The sequence below is a fragment of the Punica granatum genome, chromosome 6 (assembly GCF_007655135.1).
Source record: "Punica granatum isolate Tunisia-2019 chromosome 6, ASM765513v2, whole genome shotgun sequence".
Lineage (NCBI taxonomy): Eukaryota > Viridiplantae > Streptophyta > Magnoliopsida > Myrtales > Lythraceae > Punica > Punica granatum.
In genome coordinates, this window is record NC_045132.1 from 27,451,313 (window position 1) to 27,470,779 (window position 19,467).

General features: G+C 39.7%; 4 protein-coding genes across 6 annotated transcripts; 2 read left to right on the forward strand and 2 right to left on the reverse strand.

Moving 5' to 3' along the window:
- The first annotated feature begins 2,765 nt into the window (after positions 1-2,765).
- On the forward strand, positions 2,766-4,006 carry LOC116210176 (CLAVATA3/ESR (CLE)-related protein 46-like). The gene is made up of 3 exons (XM_031543998.1): positions 2,766-3,246; positions 3,400-3,467; positions 3,595-4,006. Exons 1-3 carry the CDS (start codon positions 3,084-3,086, stop codon positions 3,673-3,675), a joined length of 312 nt encoding a protein of 103 aa, XP_031399858.1. The 5' UTR covers positions 2,766-3,083; the 3' UTR covers positions 3,676-4,006.
- A 4,531-nt stretch (positions 4,007-8,537) lies between these two features.
- On the forward strand, positions 8,538-9,946 carry LOC116210179 (CLAVATA3/ESR (CLE)-related protein 46-like). 2 transcript variants are annotated; one of them, XM_031544003.1, is made up of 3 exons: positions 8,538-8,882; positions 9,036-9,103; positions 9,230-9,946. In XM_031544003.1, the coding sequence occupies exons 1-3, from the start codon at positions 8,735-8,737 to the stop codon at positions 9,308-9,310; spliced, it is 297 nt and encodes a 98-aa protein (XP_031399863.1). In that variant the 5' UTR covers positions 8,538-8,734; the 3' UTR covers positions 9,311-9,946. The 2 variants fall into 2 exon arrangements, with proteins under 2 accessions (XP_031399863.1, XP_031399862.1); XM_031544002.1 differs by having other exon boundaries at positions 8,538-9,103.
- Positions 9,947-10,092: 146 nt separating this feature from the next.
- Positions 10,093-15,120, reverse strand: LOC116210178 (inner membrane protein PPF-1, chloroplastic). Its single transcript, XM_031544001.1, has 11 exons — positions 14,656-15,120; positions 14,045-14,155; positions 13,698-13,772; positions 13,540-13,600; positions 12,725-12,798; positions 12,486-12,590; positions 11,731-11,838; positions 11,550-11,653; positions 10,932-11,081; positions 10,731-10,851; positions 10,093-10,361 (listed from the first exon to the last, which is right to left on the reverse strand). The coding sequence occupies exons 1-11, from the start codon at positions 14,995-14,997 to the stop codon at positions 10,254-10,256; spliced, it is 1,359 nt and encodes a 452-aa protein (XP_031399861.1). The 5' UTR covers positions 14,998-15,120; the 3' UTR covers positions 10,093-10,253.
- Positions 15,121-16,146: 1,026 nt separating this feature from the next.
- On the reverse strand, positions 16,147-18,624 carry LOC116210177. Of its 2 annotated transcripts, none has more exons than XM_031543999.1 (2): positions 18,490-18,624; positions 16,147-18,402 (listed from the first exon to the last, which is right to left on the reverse strand). In XM_031543999.1, the coding sequence occupies exon 2, from the start codon at positions 18,179-18,181 to the stop codon at positions 16,655-16,657; it is 1,527 nt and encodes a 508-aa protein (XP_031399859.1). In that variant the 5' UTR covers positions 18,182-18,402; positions 18,490-18,624; the 3' UTR covers positions 16,147-16,654. The 2 variants fall into 2 exon arrangements, with proteins under 2 accessions (XP_031399859.1, XP_031399860.1); XM_031544000.1 differs by having other exon boundaries at positions 16,147-18,307; positions 18,490-18,613.
- Between the last annotated feature and the right edge of the window lie 843 nt (positions 18,625-19,467).

Here is a 19,467-nt window from a genome sequence, read left to right on the forward strand (position 1 = left end):
AAAAAAAGGGAAGGGGCTAGAGCCAATGGTCGGCAACGCCGATCCCACCACCTAAGTCGGATGCACCCACAAAGGATGTCGATGACCATGGAGGTAGGGTCGGGGCCACAGATTGGCAGCCCTCCCCCTCTAATCGACCAGGATCTCAAGTTTGAGATCCCGGTCGATTCGGGAGCTGTGGCTATCAATCGGTGACCCAACCCACCCTCGAGGTTTATGGCATCCTCTGTGGGCATCAACAACCTCAGTGGTGGGATTGGGATCGTCAATCGGCTGCCCAAGCCCTTTCATTTTTTTTTCCAAACTTTAGGATCAAATTGTAAAAAAGTTAAAAGTTTGAGGGTAATAATAACAAAAAGAAAAGTTTGAGGAGCAAAAGTGATAAAAAAATTAACTGTGAGATTTATTATATCTCACGAAGCGAACTATATGGTGTTATTTCTCGATCAAAAAATTTATAGAATTCAATTTGTCTCAAACTTAAACTACATGTAGAATTTTTATACTCCCCCCAAAAAAAAAGGGAATAATTCTCTCTGCCTCTCATCCTCTCCATGTATGATATATACATATATATGGAAGGGGGCATCTAATGATAAATTTTTATTTCTAAAATCGGATAGTGACTTTTATTTTCTTTTTCTTTTTTAGGGTTTGTTTTAAAGATGATAATATAAGGAAAATTAGGAGATTTGGTACGTCAATCAACTATAGCAACCAATTGCAGGTCATCGGTCCCTCCCATATGTTTAATTCTTAATTTTAAACACGTTTCAGTTTATTAGTTTTCAAATTAAGCGCGTGACGACTTATACTTATCGTCTTCAACGCCAACCTTTGTTATTAAAAAGAACAAAAGAAAATCAAGCAAAAAAAAAAGAACAAAAGAAAAAATATTAAGCGAGTCCACAAGGAAGCTGGTGGGCCTCGGAATGGATCAGAATTTGCCCAGAAGAAGGTTGAATTTGACGACCATGGGCTGAAAAACTTACATGCGTAAATTCGGATAGAATAAGTCAAGAAAGAAATGCTGAAATAAAATCACTGAATTGGTTCAAACGATTTTGCGTTTATTTTGTTTAAGCAAAATCTTATGTTCGAATCATTGTGAATATAAAAAATTCACACTTGGAGAGCTTTACCCCTTAGTGGGCCGACCCGGTTCAATTGGATTGGTCGGGGCCCAATTAGACTTTCGATACCATGACTAACATCGAAAAAAAAAATCACAACTCTTCTATTCTATGGAACTGTCCCTTCCCATCCCTTCCAGACCATCACATTTTAAGGCTTGTTTGGTTTGCAAATGTGATTTTAAAATCACAACTTTAATCTAATTCTACCCACAACAAAACAAAATAACTCATACAAAGTCAAAGAGTGGGTCCCATTTATACTACTTTTTTTTTCACAACAAAATAAAATAACTCATACAAAGTCAAAGGGTGGGCTCCATTTATACCACTCTTTTTCAAAATCAAATCTGATTTTAAAATCCTACTTTGAAACTAAATGCAGCATTAGTTTTTATTAACTCGATTGTGTTACTCACTCATGCGAAAGGGGATAAAGACATCGCATCGGGATGAAAATGGGATGGCGTGGATAAAGTTAAATAGGTCGATGCACATCATGTGGCAGCGTCATCCACAGCTTCAAAGCGCTTCATAACAGCATGATCACCTTTGTATTTTGAGATATCTGATTTAAGAGTTTCCATCTTCTGAGTTAGAACTAGATCAAGCAGGACAGGAATATAATGTTGCGTTTGGTTTCATAGTAGGATTTTAAAATCAGATTTTTATTTTGAAAAAGAGTGGTATAAATTGGACTCACTCTTTGACTATGTATGAGTTATGTTGTTTTGTTGTGGAAAAAAATGGTATAAATGAGACTCAGTCTTTGACTTTGTATGAGTTATTTTGTTTTGTAGTGGGTAGAGTTAAGTTAGAATTGTGATTCTAAAATAATATCAAGAAACCAAACAGGGCTCAAGTAGCTGGATTTCGGAATCTCGGTAGAAAAATTGGGACTTGAGAGGCAGTTGGTACTAAGTTCTCATCAATCAAGTGAAACAAAACAAGGGCCATTATCATCATACTACCCTTTTGACTTCTCTTGCCATGCAATAATCATGCATTGCATACTCTCTCTCGCTAATGAAACGATTCCAGCAGCGGCCAGAACCGAAGAGATCATATAGTTATCATTGTGTATCAAACATGCAAGGAGGATAACAAAAAAATATATATATATATTGAACAGAGATTGCAGAACTATAGTGCTCCGTTTGATTTCGCAGTTAAAATCACATAAAATTTTAACTTTAATTTTAACTCAACGCACTACACAACAAAAATACATATTTCTCAAGTCAAAAATTTGAACTTTAACTTTAACTCAACACATTACACAATCATTTATCATTTTCCACGATCAAAATCAAAGTTACATTTTAACCCTAAAATCAAACGTAACATAAATGATTCAATTAATGTTGGAATGACTGACAAACAACAAACAAAAAAGCTAGAAGATGCTACCAAAGTTAAATGCATGCATGTACTGCCTTGTTTGACGAGAGAATGACGCGATCCGTGCTATCATAAATTTTTCGATGATCCCACCTCATTTTGGATCAATTAAGTCAACGGCACCGGTTGTATTGTGGACATATCATGTCAACAAAAGTTGGGGGTATAATTAAGGTGCAGTGGAGAATTGGGTGCTGCCGACAGCTAGGGGCTCAACTTCAAGCACTCAACCGATAAAGGAAGCAGAACAAAACAAGAAACACAACCGAGTACTTACAAATTTATCATGGAAGCAATGATAACTATGATATCATACCTCTGGTGGAAAGTCCACAATAAGGCGAATGCTTCCCATCTCTTTATCTTTATCGAATATATATATATATATATATATATATATCAACCCAGTGTGCGCCTCACTCAAATGCATAGGATTCTCCATCACCTTTGCCATTTCCAAATCCCTTCCCATCGTTATTCATGTCTCGTAATGATTACTAAACAACGATTTCATACCAGATAAAATGGCAACTCCATGCCTCCAAAAGAATGCCATCAAACGAGGACTTACCTCTTCACCACACCGTCGCCGGGATGAGAAGAAAGGAAGCAGCGATACTTCGAGTCCTGCTGCTGGTAATGGCGTGGCTCCTCTTGGCAGCTTCAGAGCACCATTTTCTCGCCTTCGCTGATGCTCGAGCTATTCGTTCAGGCAAGCTTCTACCTGCCCTTACTCCTTCCTTCACCTGAAAAACTTGTAGCATTTTTAAGGCTATTACACAAATACCAAAAGAAAGAATGATAACACGACGGAAAGCTCATGGATATTCCACTTCCTTACCCTTCTCATTTCTTCTGGCGACAGCTGACTCAAAGCTTGGACCAGACCGACAGAATTTATACATACCACAGGAAAACATCAGGTCTACTATGGTAAGTATGATGCCCCTTTCAACATCTACTTATCTTCATGATCGGCAAGCGATCGGTTCTCATAATTGTACTCTTATCTCTGTTCAAAACTTTTATAATTACTAATAATAATAATAATAAACAACAGGGAGGAGAAAAGAAGATTCGGAAGCCTCCATCAGGACCCAACCCAGTAGGAAACCAACGTCCACCAACGGAAAAGCACTGAAACCTTGGGCGAGCTGCAGCAATCTTCATGTGGAAGTAAGCAGCAAGTTCTTTGGGTTAGGCGTAGTCAGGGTAGGTTAAGACCCAATCTTCTGAATGATGTACTTCGAATACAAGTAGAATTCAATCTGACATTCATATGTTTTGGAAGCAGCTGCAGATCTTTAGGAGAGAACTCTGCTAGTGCAGAATATATGTGTGCATTATATTAGAACTCACAATTACAATATCAGCTGTGTGCTCACCAGAGATGAGCATGCAATCAGGTGAAGTTTTGCACGCACCTTTCACTGTTATAGCTGAGATAAAAGGCAGGTCTTGATTTCATCCGACTCCCAGAGAAATATACGTGACAAATGCAACTTAAAGAGATCACGTAAATAGGCAGAGTAATATCCAATGAAATTGCTACTATGTAACTGATTTGCATGAGAAGCGTGAACAAGAACTACCAAGTAACGACCCGCACCAGACTTCAGATGAACTAATACTCTTCAGACCGAGAAAGATAACCATCACGCTTTGTTGTGTTATGCGCAAGGATGGACCGAGAGGGGCCTAGGGTTGCAGCCGCCCTCCTAGAATTTTCACACCTTAAGGAAATTTACATATAGTTCTTCAAATTTTAATGAAATTTCTTGTATTCGCCTCCCTTAATTCGGGAAAAGTATCCTATAGTTCGCCCCTCAAGGATCTCTCCCCCTAATTTCAAATCCTGAGCTTGTCCCTGGTTATGCGTGGTTCTGTCTCTGATTTGGTTTTCTACAGTACTTTCCACCTATCAGTTTTCTCTAAAAGCAATTCCACGCTCATGCTTTCAAGAGTACCGATATCGTAATATCTATGCACAGCTCGGATCCGCCGCAATTCTCAGAGCGCTCAGGGAATTCCATCATCACAAGAAATCATTATCTCCAAGCACGAATAATAAAACGACCAGACATTTCTCTTTGCTGCGGGAAAAGTGAAAGCAAGATATATAACTCGAACCATAAGAACTTTTAATGATAATCACTAGCTTGGAGAGCTTACACTTTGGGTACTCTACGGGAATTTCCCTATAGATAGGGGGCAGTAGAGGGCAAAGGTAAGCCCATTCTTCCCCTCTCCACCATTTGAGAACTTCTCTCTCTATCTCTAACTTGGGAGTCGGAGTGTCTTCATCGAGGACGACCCATGGGCATTGCAGGTCGAGGGGAAGCAATGGGGAGGAGGTCGGCGGTCGAAGCACAACATGTTGCCTGAAGTCAACGAAGGCATGGAGGTCGATGAATGACTTAAGGTCGAGGACTGGAGGTCGAAGGAGGACTTGAGGTGGACGAAGAACTGGAAGTTGACGAATGACCTAAGGTCAAAGACTCAAGGTCGAGTACCCGAGGTCGAAGGACAACCTGAGGTCGACGGACGTCTAGAGGTCGAGTACCCGAGGTCGAGGACCAGAGGTCAAGCACCCTGGGTCGATCACCCATGGTCGAGGACTCAAGGCTAAGGACCTGAGGTCGATGGATGACTCGAGGTCGATGGATGACTCGAGGTCGACAATGGACTAGAGGTCGATGTTCGATAGACGACGTAATAGATGGAGAAGAGTAAGGGATCCACGAGTGGACATCCGAAGGGCCCTTAGTATTACGACGAGTAAAGCCAATCACGTAGAGACACGTGGCTCATAAAAAAAAATCTCGCATCAATATGGCAGCGTCGTCCATAACTTCAGTCAAGTGCACTTGCTTCATCCTAAGATGATCACAACCATGAAATATCTAGAAAGACTTATATCTTTGAATTGGAGCCTGGCTCTGACTCAGATCATGAAGGACTTCGTCGCTTGGGAGTTAGAGAGAAAGTTGTTATTAAGTTCTCATCCATCAAAACAAAACAAAGGCCCATCATCATCTTCATGCTAGCGTAATTTGACTTCTTTTGACGTTGCTAATCATGCCTTGCAATATTGATCACGCATTGAAATAATCACAATGCTTAATTCTAGCTAGTTGGGGCGAGAACCAAATATATATATATATATATTACAACTATTTGTCTTCCAAACATGTACCGGTTCAAGTGGGGTTGCAACGACCGACAAACAACAAACAAGTAGCTAGAAAAATGCTACGAAAGCATTGCATATGTCATCGTGTCTGAGTATATGTAATGGGAGACGATAGTCAAGAAATAATATTTATTGCAATTTCTTAAATATTAATAAAAAAAACCTAAGGTATCATACGGTTACTGAATCTAGGATAAGTTCAACAATCAACTCCCTACGAGTTAGGATCCTCCAGCAAACCATATAATGATTCTTGATTTCTCTCTTTGAGTGGAGTTGCCGTGGTTTTCTTGGGGCCGGTGGCTACTGCACAAGAGTAATATGATCGAATGTTGAAGGAGAGCAACCATTAGACTTTGGATGGGTCATGTATGGTAGCATCAATGTAATTCACCTGATCCATGACTCCATTGCTAAAGAAGAACGATAGGAATTTAAGGCCGAACAAAGGGGTTACAATTAGAAACTTAATAATTAAAACTATTCTTAATAATTTATTAAAATCTGATTTAAATTAGATGAGGAATCTCCTTATTAATAATATATAAACATTGTTATAATTTAATAAAAAAGATTTGTGATAAATTAAAAATTTGTCTCCCAATTAATTAATTAACTACGTAGTGCAAGTTGGTAGGGTAAGTGGGGGCAATTGGGCACAGCTGAACTTTTCTTTCTTTTTTTGGTTAAACCGAACGAATCGACTAATAATTACATTGAATTGAAAGTTGAACCAATCTCCTCTTTAATTTTAGAAACCTGAGAAATTTTGGTTTTTCAGTTGAAACAGTTATTTGACACCCCTAGTGAAAGGCAACTTTGGTCATATCTCGGCGGAAAGTCAACCCACAATGAGGAGAATGGCTCGCATCTCTTTATCGAATATATATATATATATATATATCACGTGAGCGCCTCACTCAAATGGCATAGGATTCTTCATTACCTTTGTCATTTCCAAATCCCTTCCCATTGCTTTCATGTCTCGTAATGATTACCAAACAACAATTTCCTACAAGATGAAACGGCAGCTCCCTGCCTCCCAAAAGAATGCCATCAAACGAGGACTCACCTACAACATCGCCCGGATGAGGAGAAAGGAAGCTGAATGTACACATGATATGGCAGTGCATCATATTAGCTCACAAGAGATGAGCATGAAATCAGGTGAAGGTTCGCACCTAGCTTTCACTGTTATAGCTGACATAGGATTCAGGTCTCAATTTCATATGACTCCCCCTGAGAAATATACGCGACGAATGAAACTTAAAGAGATCGCATAAAATAGTTAGGAGGAGACGCGGAGGCAAAGAGGAGGAGGGAGAAGGCCATGGTTGGAGCTGACCGGAGGCAGTGGAGTGGGAAGAGGGAGCTGGCTGAGGTCTGGTTTTATCGGCCTTGAACGGAGCCGAGAGGTGGGCGTGTGGGGGAAAGCATGCCATGCATGGTTCATGGCGATACAAAAGGACATCTTTGCCCCTGGAACCTCTTGTCGAGACCCCATCCTGTCATCTTTTGTCGAGACACTCGAGAATCCCCATCCTATACCAGAGTCTTCTGGCTTACGGGCATAACCACCTGACAATTGACGTTTATCACAAGCTAATAATTTTTATTTTTATTTTTCCGTGGATCACGCGCTAATAGTTATTCAAAAACTCGCCGAATTAATTTCGGCCCATCCACAATGCAAGTTATGCCGGTCCACCAGAAAGCTAGTGGGCCTCGTAATGGATCAGAATTTGCCTAGAACAAAGTCGAGTTGACTATGGGCTGGAGGTGAAATTTTCACTTACAAGAAAAGTCCCTGCGATAATATAATGAAATAGAAATTGTAAATACATAACGGGTTATTTGGTTGGATGTAATCTTCAAATTTTCCTGGGAAAATTCAAAAACTACGACCTATTTTAGGTTGTTTGGACGTAAAGTGATTCACCGTAATCACTTTTATGGATTAAGATTTTACGGGTGTGATTGGGAAAACTTTTACGGACGAAACACTTGATATTTTCGGCTTACTTCCGTAGACCCCATATCTTATCTCTGTAAAAATAAATCATATACATTTTTTGTAATTCAACATATTTATCAAGTACAACAATCTTATTTTTTGACTTCAACTCGTATAAAATGATTCAATAGTTAAATTTTCCTTATAATCTTCACGTTCCCCGTAATCTAACAATCGGGGAACCAAACGACCTCTAATAAAGAGGCACATATAATCCCAACGAGTATCAAATCTGAAATCTCTTTATTATTAAGCGAAGGCATGAACCATTACATTAAGCCCTTTTTGAAATTACGTGTAAAATTAAGTAGATCAAGAAAGATCTACCAAAAAATTGCTAGCCAGGGAAATCGATTCATATTCCCAAGGATTATCCATGTCTCCCAACCCTTTCAGAACTTTATTTATTTATCAGATTCATGGGACTCTCTCGTACGGAAAAGTGATTGAAGATCACGTCGTTGGTATGGAAATGTGACGGCGGATTATAAGGTAAAAGGGGATCGATGCACCTCATACATAGCTTCACCTCAGTGAGCTTCAATACCAGCATGATCACCACCTCTGGATCTTGAGAAGGTCCAAGGAAAGACTTATCTTCTGAGTTAGAGAGTCGGGCTCTGACAGAGAACAAGCGGACTTCGTCGCTGGGTGTCTCCTGGCAGCAGCAGCAGCAGCAGTTGCTCCATTTCAGAAATTCGGTGGAAAGTCGATAAAGAAAGCAGAACCAAACAAAAAAACACGACGGAGTAATTACAAATTTATTATGGAAGCAATGATAGCTATGAAATCATACCTCCACAAAGTCAACCCACAATGAGGAGATTGGCTCACATCTCCTTATCCATTATCGAATATATCAACCCATTGAGCGCCTCACTCAATAGCATAGGATTCTCCATCACCATTCCCATTTCAAATCTCTTCCCATTGTTTTCATGTCTCGTAATGATTACCAAACAAGGACTTCGTACCAGATAAAACGGCAGCTCCATGTCTCCAAAAGAATGCCATCAAACGAGGAATGGGATGGGAAGAAAGGAAGCAGCAATAGTTCGAGTCCTGCTGCCGGTATGGCTCCTCTTGGCAGCTTCGGAGCACCATTTTCCCGCCTTTGCTTATGCTCGCGCTATTCATTCAGGCAAGCTGCCGCTGCCCTTGCTCCTTCCTTCACCTGAAGAAACTTGTAGCATTGTTAAGGCTATTGCACAAGTACCAAAAGAAAGAATGCTAACACAACGGAAAGCTCATGGATATTCTGCTTCCTTACCCTTCTCATTTCTTCTGGCGACAGCTGACTCAAAGCTTGGACCAGACCGACAGAATTTATACATACCAAAGGAAAACATCAGGTCTACTATGGTAAGTATGATGCCCCTTTCAACATTTACTTATCTTCATGTTCAGCAAGCTCAGTTCTCATAATTTAATACACTATCTGTTCAAAACTTCAACGATTATTTAAAAGAATAATTAAAAAAACTACAGGGCGGAGAAAAGAAGATTCGTAGGACTCCATCAGGGCCCAACCCAGCAGGAAACCAACATCCTCCAACGAAGAAGCACTGAAACCTTGGGCGAGCTGCAGCAATCTTCATGTGGAAGTCGGTAGCAAATTCTTGGGGTTAGACATAGTCAGGGTAGGTTTAAGACCCAATCTTCCGAATGTACTGTGCATACAAGTAGAATTCAATCTAACATTCACATGTTTCAGAAGCAGCTGCAGATCTTTAGGAGAGAACTGCTAGTGCAGAATGTATACATATGACAGTGCATTATATTAGAACTCACAATTACAACATCAGGCGTGAGCTCAAAAGTGATGAGCACAAGAACGGGTGAAGGTTTGCACCAACCTTTCACTATCATAGCTGAGATAAAACTCAGGTATTGATTTCATCCAACTCCCAAAGAAATACACGTGACAAATGAAACTTAAAGAGATCACATAAATAGGCAGGGTAATATCCAATGACTACTACCATGATATTGAATCAGATGAGCAGCATGAACAAGAATTACCGAGTAGCGACCAGTGCACCAGACTTCAGGGGAACTAATTACTCTTCAGACTTGAGAAAGATAACCATCAAGCTCTATTATCTTAGCCATGGTTCTATCTCTGATTTGGTTTTCCACAGTATTTTCCTCCTATCTGTTTTCTGTAGAAGCAAATCCTAGCTTATGCTTTCAAGAGTACCGATATTGTCATTTTTATGCACAACTCAGTCTCACTGCAATTCTCAGAGCACTCAGGGAAGTCCATCATCACAAGGAATAATCATCTCGAAGCATGTATAATAAAACAATCAGACAGTTCTCTTTGCCGCGGGAAAAGTGAAAGTAAGATATCCCAAGACAAATCATAAGAACTTTTAATGATAATCATTAGCTTGGATGAGGGTTCGCCAAGATAAAAATGGCCACAATAATTGAACAAAATCACAAGTTGCAGGCATATACAAGACTCACCATAAACTAAAAACTTTTCACCGCAAAATCCAATCATACTTCATACAGCCCGTTTTCTCTTTGATCTTTTGCTTCTCTTTGGACGAGAATACCCAGGCAACTGTTTGCTAGCACTGGAAGCATACGTTTCTTCTAGCACTTCTTCGCCCTGTGAGCCACAGTATATGAGTTCCATAAGTCCAGTGTTACAGTACATTCATGAAAACTAGCATGCCTCTAACGTCAGTCATCAAACATAATCAGGATTCCCATCGGTGGGATCTCATTACAGAATTAACAGTCATCTATCCTTTGGCTGCATGTTCTCTCTAATGCTAGAATACTGAAACAAGAGAGCCATCCATCGATTACTAACAAGTCGCAAGAGGGCTAGCTCTTCTGCACTGTATATTCATTAGCCTAGATAGATATGAGATCTTCATAGAGATGGCAGAGACTGACCTCTTGAGCGATATACAAGTTCAATAATAAATGAAAGATTTTCCCAAACAACATTAAATGTTCGAGAGTTAAATACCTTTTCAGTAGACTCTTCATCTGAACCATCATCATCGGAATCAGAAGCTGAAGTCTCTACATTTTCGGCAGGTGATGCCTTGCCCAATTTTTTCTTCTCCTCTTCTTTTAGTTGTCTAAACCTGTGAACGCAACGTTCTTCAGCAAGACAAGCTCTGAAGCAGTTGATAATATTGCCGTCTACAAAACGAAGAGCACTGACCTATCCCCTGACTGAGCAGGCTCAGATCCTGCCCTCTTTGCGCGACCTGCTGTAATGATTCCACTAGCATTTTCATTCACAACAGGCTTCGCACCTCCCAATTTGCGCAACCACACTTGTTGTGATGTACTCAAGACATTGTTTGTAAACCTGATTGTGACATATGGAACATCCAAGTGCATTAATAAAGGACTGCACTGAGTGAATCTGCCACATAGAGACAGAGAGAGGGAAGAACAGATTCCTAGCAAAACTTTGACCTCATAAATATGAACTGTGCAGAAAACAGTGGTATTGGAAGATATTTATATATAAACATCCACTACAAGAAATGGGGCATGGGCATGTTTACTAGCATACATCTAGATGAACTTAAAAAAGAGAGGATGAAATTTGTTGCCTCAGTGGATCTTTCATAAAGAAATAAATTAAACCTCAGTATGTTAATGCACCAGGGAAGAAAGCACAAAGCAGGGTTAAGAACTGAAAAGACATACAGAAATAACTTGTTCTAGTTGACATTTTTATGAAAAGAAAATAATTCCTCTGCATGCATAGTAGTTCCCTAAGAAAACTTAATATTTACTAACAAAAAGAAGCAGTTCACAAGAGACTAACCAATAAATTGATAATCCTGACGGAACGGACAAGGAGAAGTAACCAATCATAAGTGGAAGAAACTTAAAGACAAGAAGTGTGTTCTTCTGAGCCGGATCATCAGTCTGCCAAGAGAGCAACAAAATTAACTTCCCACTAATACATAATGCATAGCAAAATTCCAGCAGTGCTTAGTTTCTACCTGGGGAGGTTTCATGAGCTCCATTGAAACGTACTGGGAAACAACAAGGAGGACTGGCAAAACAAGGTAAGCTGCAGTGTCATGCCAACCCAGTGGAGGATGGCCATCCTGAAAGGTGGATTATTTGCAATTAGCAATACTGAAAGTGCAAGTCCAAAAGCTCCATCATAAGACAATGGCTACAGAAGCAGACACATCGGATGTATACTAAGACAATTAGCATGCTAGTGACAGGGGGACATAACTCTGCACGTCTCAAAACGATATCTGTCATACGAGGCTTTCCTGTTTTGAATAGTCATTGATTGCCTTCTATCTCTTTTTCTTTTTTAATAAACGATTGCCTTCTGTCAATTACCATATAAGCTGGCGAGCAATACACGTCCTCATACAGTTCTTCTCTAGGCATATTGTCATGGGAAATTACAAAAACAAGACCCAGAGTGTTGCACATGAAACTTGAAGTTTGAAAGAGACGCTGGAATGAGAAGATCTAATAAGTGAAGAAAAGACAAATGGTATATTTGAGAATCACATCACAACTTCAGATAGACGTTTCTGCATTACCACATAATCCAGACAGATTTTTACAGGGCATGCTTTACTAGGTTCAGTCTCTGCCTAAAATAAAGCATTTACGGCTTCAAATGTAAGTTAGCTTGAACAAAGATCTGAGTTGTAAAAGAATGGATCAATATGAGCAAGGATAATCAACTTGAACTCTTCAAAATAGGGAATCGTAAATGATTTATTACCACAAAGGGAAAAAGCCAAGAAATGCCCGCTCCACTTTGTCTAGCGGCAATTGTAGTTGGGCCACCCAATGAGGGGATCCAAAAGAAACCTTCCGTTAACAAGCCCTGATATAAACGGAACAAAAAAATTGAACGTCCCCATAAGATTTAAAAATAGAATACTGAAAAAATGTTTAAACTTAACAAATTAGAATTTTCTTTAGTAGCATGGCTTGAAGCACAGCACAATCTATTAATACCTCATTAGCCACATTTGAAAGAGCTTGATACAAACCAATCCAGACTGGTATTGTAGCCAATGTTGGGAAACATCCTATATACCAGAACAAGCATTAAATTCAGGTGCATCAATAGAATGAAATATGCATATCTTGGCGAGATGATAATTTTAAGAGTAAATTGCACTGGTGATCCAAAAAGTTTTATAAATATTTCAACATGGTACTAAAAGTTTTTTTTGCTATTTGATGGTACAAAATATTTCAAAGTTGTTTCAATACGGTACAAACCGTCATCTCGCCATTGACAAACCGTCATCTCGCCATTGACGCCGTCAAGTCAACGCTGATTATACAAAATCGATTTTTGTGGGATGTTACATGATGGTGCAAAATGTTTTGAAGTTGTAATACGTAAGTTGGTGCAAAATTTACAGTCTTATAAATGACGGCTTGACGGTATTAATAGCGAGATGACGGTTTGTACCATACTGAAACAACTTTGAAATATTTTGTACCATCAAGTAGCAAAAAAACTTTTTGTACCATATTGAAATATTTATAAAACTTTTTGGACCACCAGTGCAATTTACCCTAATTTTAACCAGTAAGATGTGGAAGCAGCCTGGTAAATCAGAGAAATAATAGACTGTAAGAAGATAAAGATGACTAAAGGCCAATCATGTTTGATAGAGCACATCCAGGAATATTACATCTCATACCACAGAGGAAATTAAAATGTAAACAAAAATTTTAAATGAACCACCGAAGAAGAGCATTTACTTTGTGAATCACAGAACAGAAACAAAGTTCTATCACCAATAAATCATCTGTACCTGCCAATGGATTGACTCCGGCCTGCCTATAGAGTCTTGATGTTTCGAGTTGTATTCTTTCCTTAGGATAATAATGAGAAGAAGAGACAATAAAGAGCCACACCAACTGAGGAAATAATATCACTATGGTGAAGAAAACAGGTATATACGAGCCTCACCTGATTGCCTGCATATCTTTGTTGGATGGCTTTAATCTTAGGTTGAAGGTTTTGCATGGCCAATGTTGATTCCACCTGCATATTACTAAAGATCATCATTCTGCTTTCAAAACTAGAATTTTAACTGCTGGGAGGAAAATATATTTAAAAAAAGGAATAAAGAAAAGAAAGAAAAAAATAAAATGATAAAAGACGCACGGGAAAAGAAAAGACTTGAATCCATCGGAACTCCATATATAGATACATATGTATGTATAAGCCTAGTTTCTTCTGAAAATCAAATTTGCCAGCAAAAACACAAGTCTGAGGATAAAATGCGGAATAGTGATTGCTTGGTGACGTCTCACCTGCTGCTTTGTCAGTGGAAACGTGGCGATCTTGACTATAACAGTCAGCAATATGATTGCAAATCCATAAGCATAAGGGACATGAACCGCACTGAGCCCATCCTTCAAAATCTGATCAGATGAAAAGAGGATAATATCAAAGTTAGCAGAAAAAGGACATATCTTGAGAGTGAAGATGAAGCATACTCATATTTTAACATCATTCCCTTCAAACCAAACAATGAGTGTAGTTTATCTCATTTCAATCCATGTCACAATATCTTAAGCTTTTGGATTTTTTATTTTTTTGTAAACATCAAGATGGAACCAAAAACTAAAAGCACCGTCTTCAGTTCATAAAGATAACATACTCTGCGAACTAATACAATAAGCACTCCCAATCATAAAGCTCGTTTAACATCATCAAGTTCTGAGGAGCCAGTTTAACGAGCTCCCAGCTCAGTAGGACTGCCCTCGACGTTCAGAATTCAAAATTCAATGAACATATTATCGCTAAATAGCATTATTAACAATTACGAACAATCAAAGGCGGAACTTGAAAAGAATGATCAGTACAGCAGCTTAATACAAGAACTGAAAGCACACGTGAAAAGCACGTCAGTATGCGTCACCTTCAGTACGACCTCCATCGCATCGGATATAAATCCAAACCAGCCTCCGCTCTTCTGTACGGCAGCATCGGTGGAGGAGGAAGCAGCTCCACCGGTGCTCGGATCCACTGCAACCGCAGCATCGGCGAGAGTGTAGAGCAAGCTCTCAGCACGGCTGGCGATGCAGCTGAAGTCGACCGAGGAATCGAATGGATGAAATGGAGGAGGGATCTCATGGAAGTTGAGCTTCACTCGGAGGCTGCCGAGCCTGCGGTTGTGAGGAAGCGTGCGGAGGCCGTGGCGGGAGAGGGACGGGAGAGGCGTGCCGATGAACGGCGGCGACGAGAGCAAGGACTTCGCCATTGAACGCGGAGTTGCGATTGAATGGCAAGCTCTGCCGATTCGATTCAGCTTCTCATAGCCATGAGAGGCGAAAGAGATAAGGCGATGCTCGGCAGTAGGCCTCTGGTTTTCCTTCTTCGACTACTAATATTATCCGCAAATGTTCTTGGATATTTTTTAAGGTAAATTCCCAAAAATAAAAAACACAAATTTTTTACTCTTTTTTTTTTAAAACTTCTACTTTGTCTAATAAAATCATAAACTTTGCAATAGATTTCACGTTTGGCACCTTATAAGCTCACTCAACATTTCTAACATAAAAAGCTTATGTAAACCGTTAATTATCATTATCAATTAATTGTGAACTATCATTATTCACGTCGACATCATTAACGGTTTACATAAGTTTTTTTTATTAGAAATGTCGGGCGAGCTCACAGCATGCCAAACATGAAATCATTTGATAAGTTTGCGATTTTATTGGATAAAGTTAAAAATTCGAGTTAAAATTAGAAAAAATTGAAAAGTTTTTTTTTCTGAGAATTTACCCTATTTTTTATGGAATCAAATCAAACTAACGGAGTTGCAAATAATATTTAGTTGAGACCAATCTTTTGGCGCGACGTGTCAGAAGAAGGGCCATTTTCGTCATTTCAGGGAAAGTCATTGACTGGTAACGAAAAGAAAAACCAATTCAGTAATGCAACCCCACCGGAGCACGGGTGACGCGGCCGATTTTCCTTGGGTACGCCTTTTCTTATTTTCTCCGAAAGCGGACATATATTTGTGTCTCAACTTATCGATTACATGTGTTCTTTCTGGGCGAACAAATGTATATGGATATAATATTTTTCTTCTAAAAAAATTAGGCATCATTTGGATTTGAAAGTAATAAGAAAGTTCGGGGTTTTCCTGAAAATGAAAACAAAAGGAGGAAAAAGGGCAATGATCCGCTGCGCTGGTCGCCGTGTAAATAAGAATTTCCTGCTGCGCCGGTATAACTTTCCGGTTGCCGTCTACTTTACGGTTCATACATCCATCACAACATTCCAACAGTAAGATTATCCATCACAAAGCAACAACATTTTCAACAGCTATGTGTATGTCTTCCCGCAACCGAGTTCACATCAGGATCAGGAACATAATGAAATGATCCCTAATATGAGATTCTGCGCTATAATAGTTTCATATAACCAGACTGAAATTGCTAAGAATAAAATACGAAAGGTCCAACATGTGTGTTGAATACAAAGGCAACTCTTCAAATCTACAGTCCGTCCCCATCCCCGTCGCTTTATTCAGAAAGTAGCAAAACGTTGCCCTGAGACTAGAAAGACTATGCAATGCATCTATACCCCTAAAAATCAGCAGGGAAACTTGACTAATTACATTTATGGGGGGGAGCAAAGGCATCAAATTACTAACTACACCATCAATGAATTGCTAAAGAATTCTTACTTCGTAACTCCAAGACCTAATGTACGAGCCTGGGCTTGTTCCATAAGACTTCACCAGAATAAATTCTAAGAATGGGCAAGAAAAAACAATAATGCTGTAATGGTGAATCTTGTTTCACACGTTTCCAATCTCCCTTCCTATGAGTACAAGCTATATGTAATGAAAAATGTGCATTCCATTTCCACTCCTACCGTCACATTTTCTCCAACTACCCCTTCAGTCAGGATAACATCAGTTCGTTTTTCACACCTGAATGAGACCGAAGACACACTCGAACCTCGTGCTCCTCAGGGCCTGTGCGATGCTTTGGCACCATGATCTCAAGACCATTCCCAGCTTCGTCTTCATAAGCCTCGAGCTTGGCGTCGTCTGGGATTCGTGTAGGCAGAGGGATCTCCCTCACGAACTCTCCGGGAGGGCAGTGCTCGGGAGAAGGATCAGTGACCTCGAAAGTCCTTCCGTTTCTTTTGATATAAGGCATACAAGCAGTGCTCACTGAGGAAATCTTTACTACCCCATGAGTGAGATTGTTCCACCAAGTGACCTTCACCCTTTTGAGATCAGAAAAGGGCAAGCTTGTGATTATCAAGTAACCTTGCTCGTCCTCGTAGATTGTTTTTGCTGCTGTAACAGGGCCGTACACATTCCTCATCACTCCACTGAAATCATTCATCCATGGAAGCTCAGCTGGGTGGGTTTCGGGCTCAGAAAGCCTACCATTAGGTTGATTCATATGCAAGTAACAGTCTTCCTCGCTTCCTGCTCCATACATGTCCTTCTTCCTCTTGTTGTTTCCCACAGGTGAGAGATCCAAGGAGCCCCCATTAGCCTGGTTTGGTGGACGATTTGACAGGTTCAGACTGGAACCATTGAGGAGCTTCTTTGAGTTTGAGTTGGAGGTGCTGGTCTTCAATGGAGGCAGGTGCCTTTCAAGCTCGAACTCCGTGGTGGGGAGGTTCCTCCAAGAACAGAACTCACTTGCCTCGGGCGGTAGCGTGAAATTCAAGTCTCTGCCCGTGAGTTCCACCCACCTCTTCTGTTCTTCCTCGTCAACTCCCTCAAAGTTGGGTGAAGAGACAAGCTCGATCCCGTGAACGCACTGAGGATTTGAGAGTCCTCTGTAGTGCTTCCTCTGCATCCTGTGGGACCTAACAAACCCTTTATCTACGCTAAACGGGAAAGGTCGCTCTCCTTGACGAGAATGCCCATTCATGTAACTCCGTAGCTGCATCTTCCCGAGGGCGTTCTCAGGCCGTTTCTTGAAGACCCACATGTACATGTTTTCCATGTCATGCTGTACCAAGAAAACATCCAGCTCGAGGTCTGACTTATCAAATCCAGATGCCCCATTACCATCCCTCACTACCTTGCACTTTGATTTGTCATTCAATACAGGCTTGAAGTAGTAGCAGAAGAAGAACCAAGCTCCCCACACACTATCCAACCTCTTGGTGCACTTGCGCCCGGTCTTGGGCAGATTAGCATGGGCATCATGCTCGTTACTCTGAGACCCAAGACTAACATCTAAGGTATCGAAGGGGTCCAAGTTCCACGACTGCAAAGAAGAGCCGTTTTGCTCAGAGGCAAGGGGGAGATTGATATCCGGGGGCCGAGAGACGATAGTCGGTCTGCTTAGTTCATGGTCCAATTCGTCCCGAGAAACCCCACCCGAGTCCATTGATAATAAAGTCGATGGATGATGATGATGATTATCAATAGATAGGGTAGTGAACAAATCCTCTCCCATCTCCTCAACCCTCTGAACTAACAACAATCAATTCGCAGAGCACCACAAAGCTTACAGCTTTCACAGAATCGAAACCGTTGCCCAAATTGAATTCACTCAGTCGTCAAAGTTTACAACGGCTACGTCCTGTGAAGCTATCTTTGTCAGTACCAAGCATTGGCCTCCTCCAAGGAAGCGGGAAAATCAGAAACCCTAGCCCAGAACCAAAACTCAAGCAGGGGCTGTTTGATTCATCAATAGGAGACATTAAGCAGAGAGAAAAATAGAGAAGACAGCGTACGATAAAGGACTTGATGGAAGGGATTTACCTTTTGAGATTGGCCGAGAATCTAAACACCACCATAGATCTCCATGAGCAGATCCTCACCTCCAATGAGCTGAGGAGGAAGATATCAATCGACAGCGACGATAACGGTTCCGTTAACAAACGGGGATGGGATTTCTCGTTTTCCCCTTTGCTTTAGATATTCAAATTAAAATAACTCCAGCAGTTGAGAATTTGGCTTATTTGTTTTTAAAATTAAACTTCACTTAACTTAATTTTTTTCTCAATTCAATAATATAATTTTTACTTTTTTTAAATTTTCTCTCATACTTTTTTCTTATTCATTATTTAAATTAATTTTTTAATAATAAATTCTCTCAACTATTTAATATTTTTTTCCTCAATTCAACAACACAATCATATCTTTTATATATTCTTTTTCAATTCTCTCACATACTTTTCCCCACTACTTTTGCCTTTATCTCCTTAAATCAAACTAAATCAAATTAAATCAATACTTTGAAAAATGAATATAGAACTATTTTTTTCTATCGCGTCACGCGAGCTTATTTCCATTTAATTATTAGCATTTGTGTTATTATTATTTATTTATATTTACGGAAGGTAGAATGACAACAATAATTTTAATTCAATACTTTATAATTTTTTCGAAAGGTCGTTACTTTTTAATTACAATTATTTTAAGAGGTTCCAATTACGCAATGAATTTTCTTAAATTTCCCATATAATATATTTGTTTTCCAGTGTTGTTTACTAGTCTCGAAACCTGTGCATAGAGCGAGTACTAACGGTTATTCGAATTTTTAATAATCCACTAAAACGCAATTCCCATAAGAGTATCTTTACAGACTTATTAAAACATATTCAAATCATACGAAACATGAACTAAGAAATAGTTGCGGGTGATTTACCGTTTATGTGATCGTGAATTAAAAACAGATTTTAGTAGAGCATGTTCGGATCATACAAATAATGAATTAAGAATTGGTTATGAGGAGTC

What these genes read in the sequence shown, in the direction of transcription:
- LOC116210178 (XM_031544001.1), bottom strand. Translation starts at nt 14,997, where the DNA reads ATGGCGAAGTCCTTGCTCTCGTCGCCGCCGTTCATCGGCACGCCTCTC. An exon ending in AAAGATATGCAGGCAATCAG is followed by an intron (nt 13,601 to 13,697) that starts GTGAGGCTCGTA and finishes TATTATCCTAAG; the next exon opens with GAAAGAATACAACTCGAAAC. An exon ending in ATGAAGAGTCTACTGAAAAG is followed by an intron (nt 10,362 to 10,730) that starts GTATTTAACTCT and finishes TGTGGCTCACAG; the next exon opens with GGCGAAGAAGTGCTAGAAGA.
- LOC116210177 (XM_031543999.1), bottom strand. Translation starts at nt 18,181, where the DNA reads ATGGGAGAGGATTTGTTCACTACCCTATCTATTGATAATCATCATCAT.
- LOC116210179 (XM_031544002.1), top strand. Translation starts at nt 8,735, where the DNA reads ATGTCTCCAAAAGAATGCCATCAAACGAGGAATGGGATGGGAAGAAAG. An exon ending in AAAACATCAGGTCTACTATG is followed by an intron (nt 9,104 to 9,229) that starts GTAAGTATGATG and finishes AAAAAACTACAG; the next exon opens with GGCGGAGAAAAGAAGATTCG.
- LOC116210176 (XM_031543998.1), top strand. Translation starts at nt 3,084, where the DNA reads ATGCCATCAAACGAGGACTTACCTCTTCACCACACCGTCGCCGGGATG. An exon ending in TGCTCGAGCTATTCGTTCAG is followed by an intron (nt 3,247 to 3,399) that starts GCAAGCTTCTAC and finishes TTCTGGCGACAG; the next exon opens with CTGACTCAAAGCTTGGACCA. An exon ending in AAAACATCAGGTCTACTATG is followed by an intron (nt 3,468 to 3,594) that starts GTAAGTATGATG and finishes AATAAACAACAG; the next exon opens with GGAGGAGAAAAGAAGATTCG.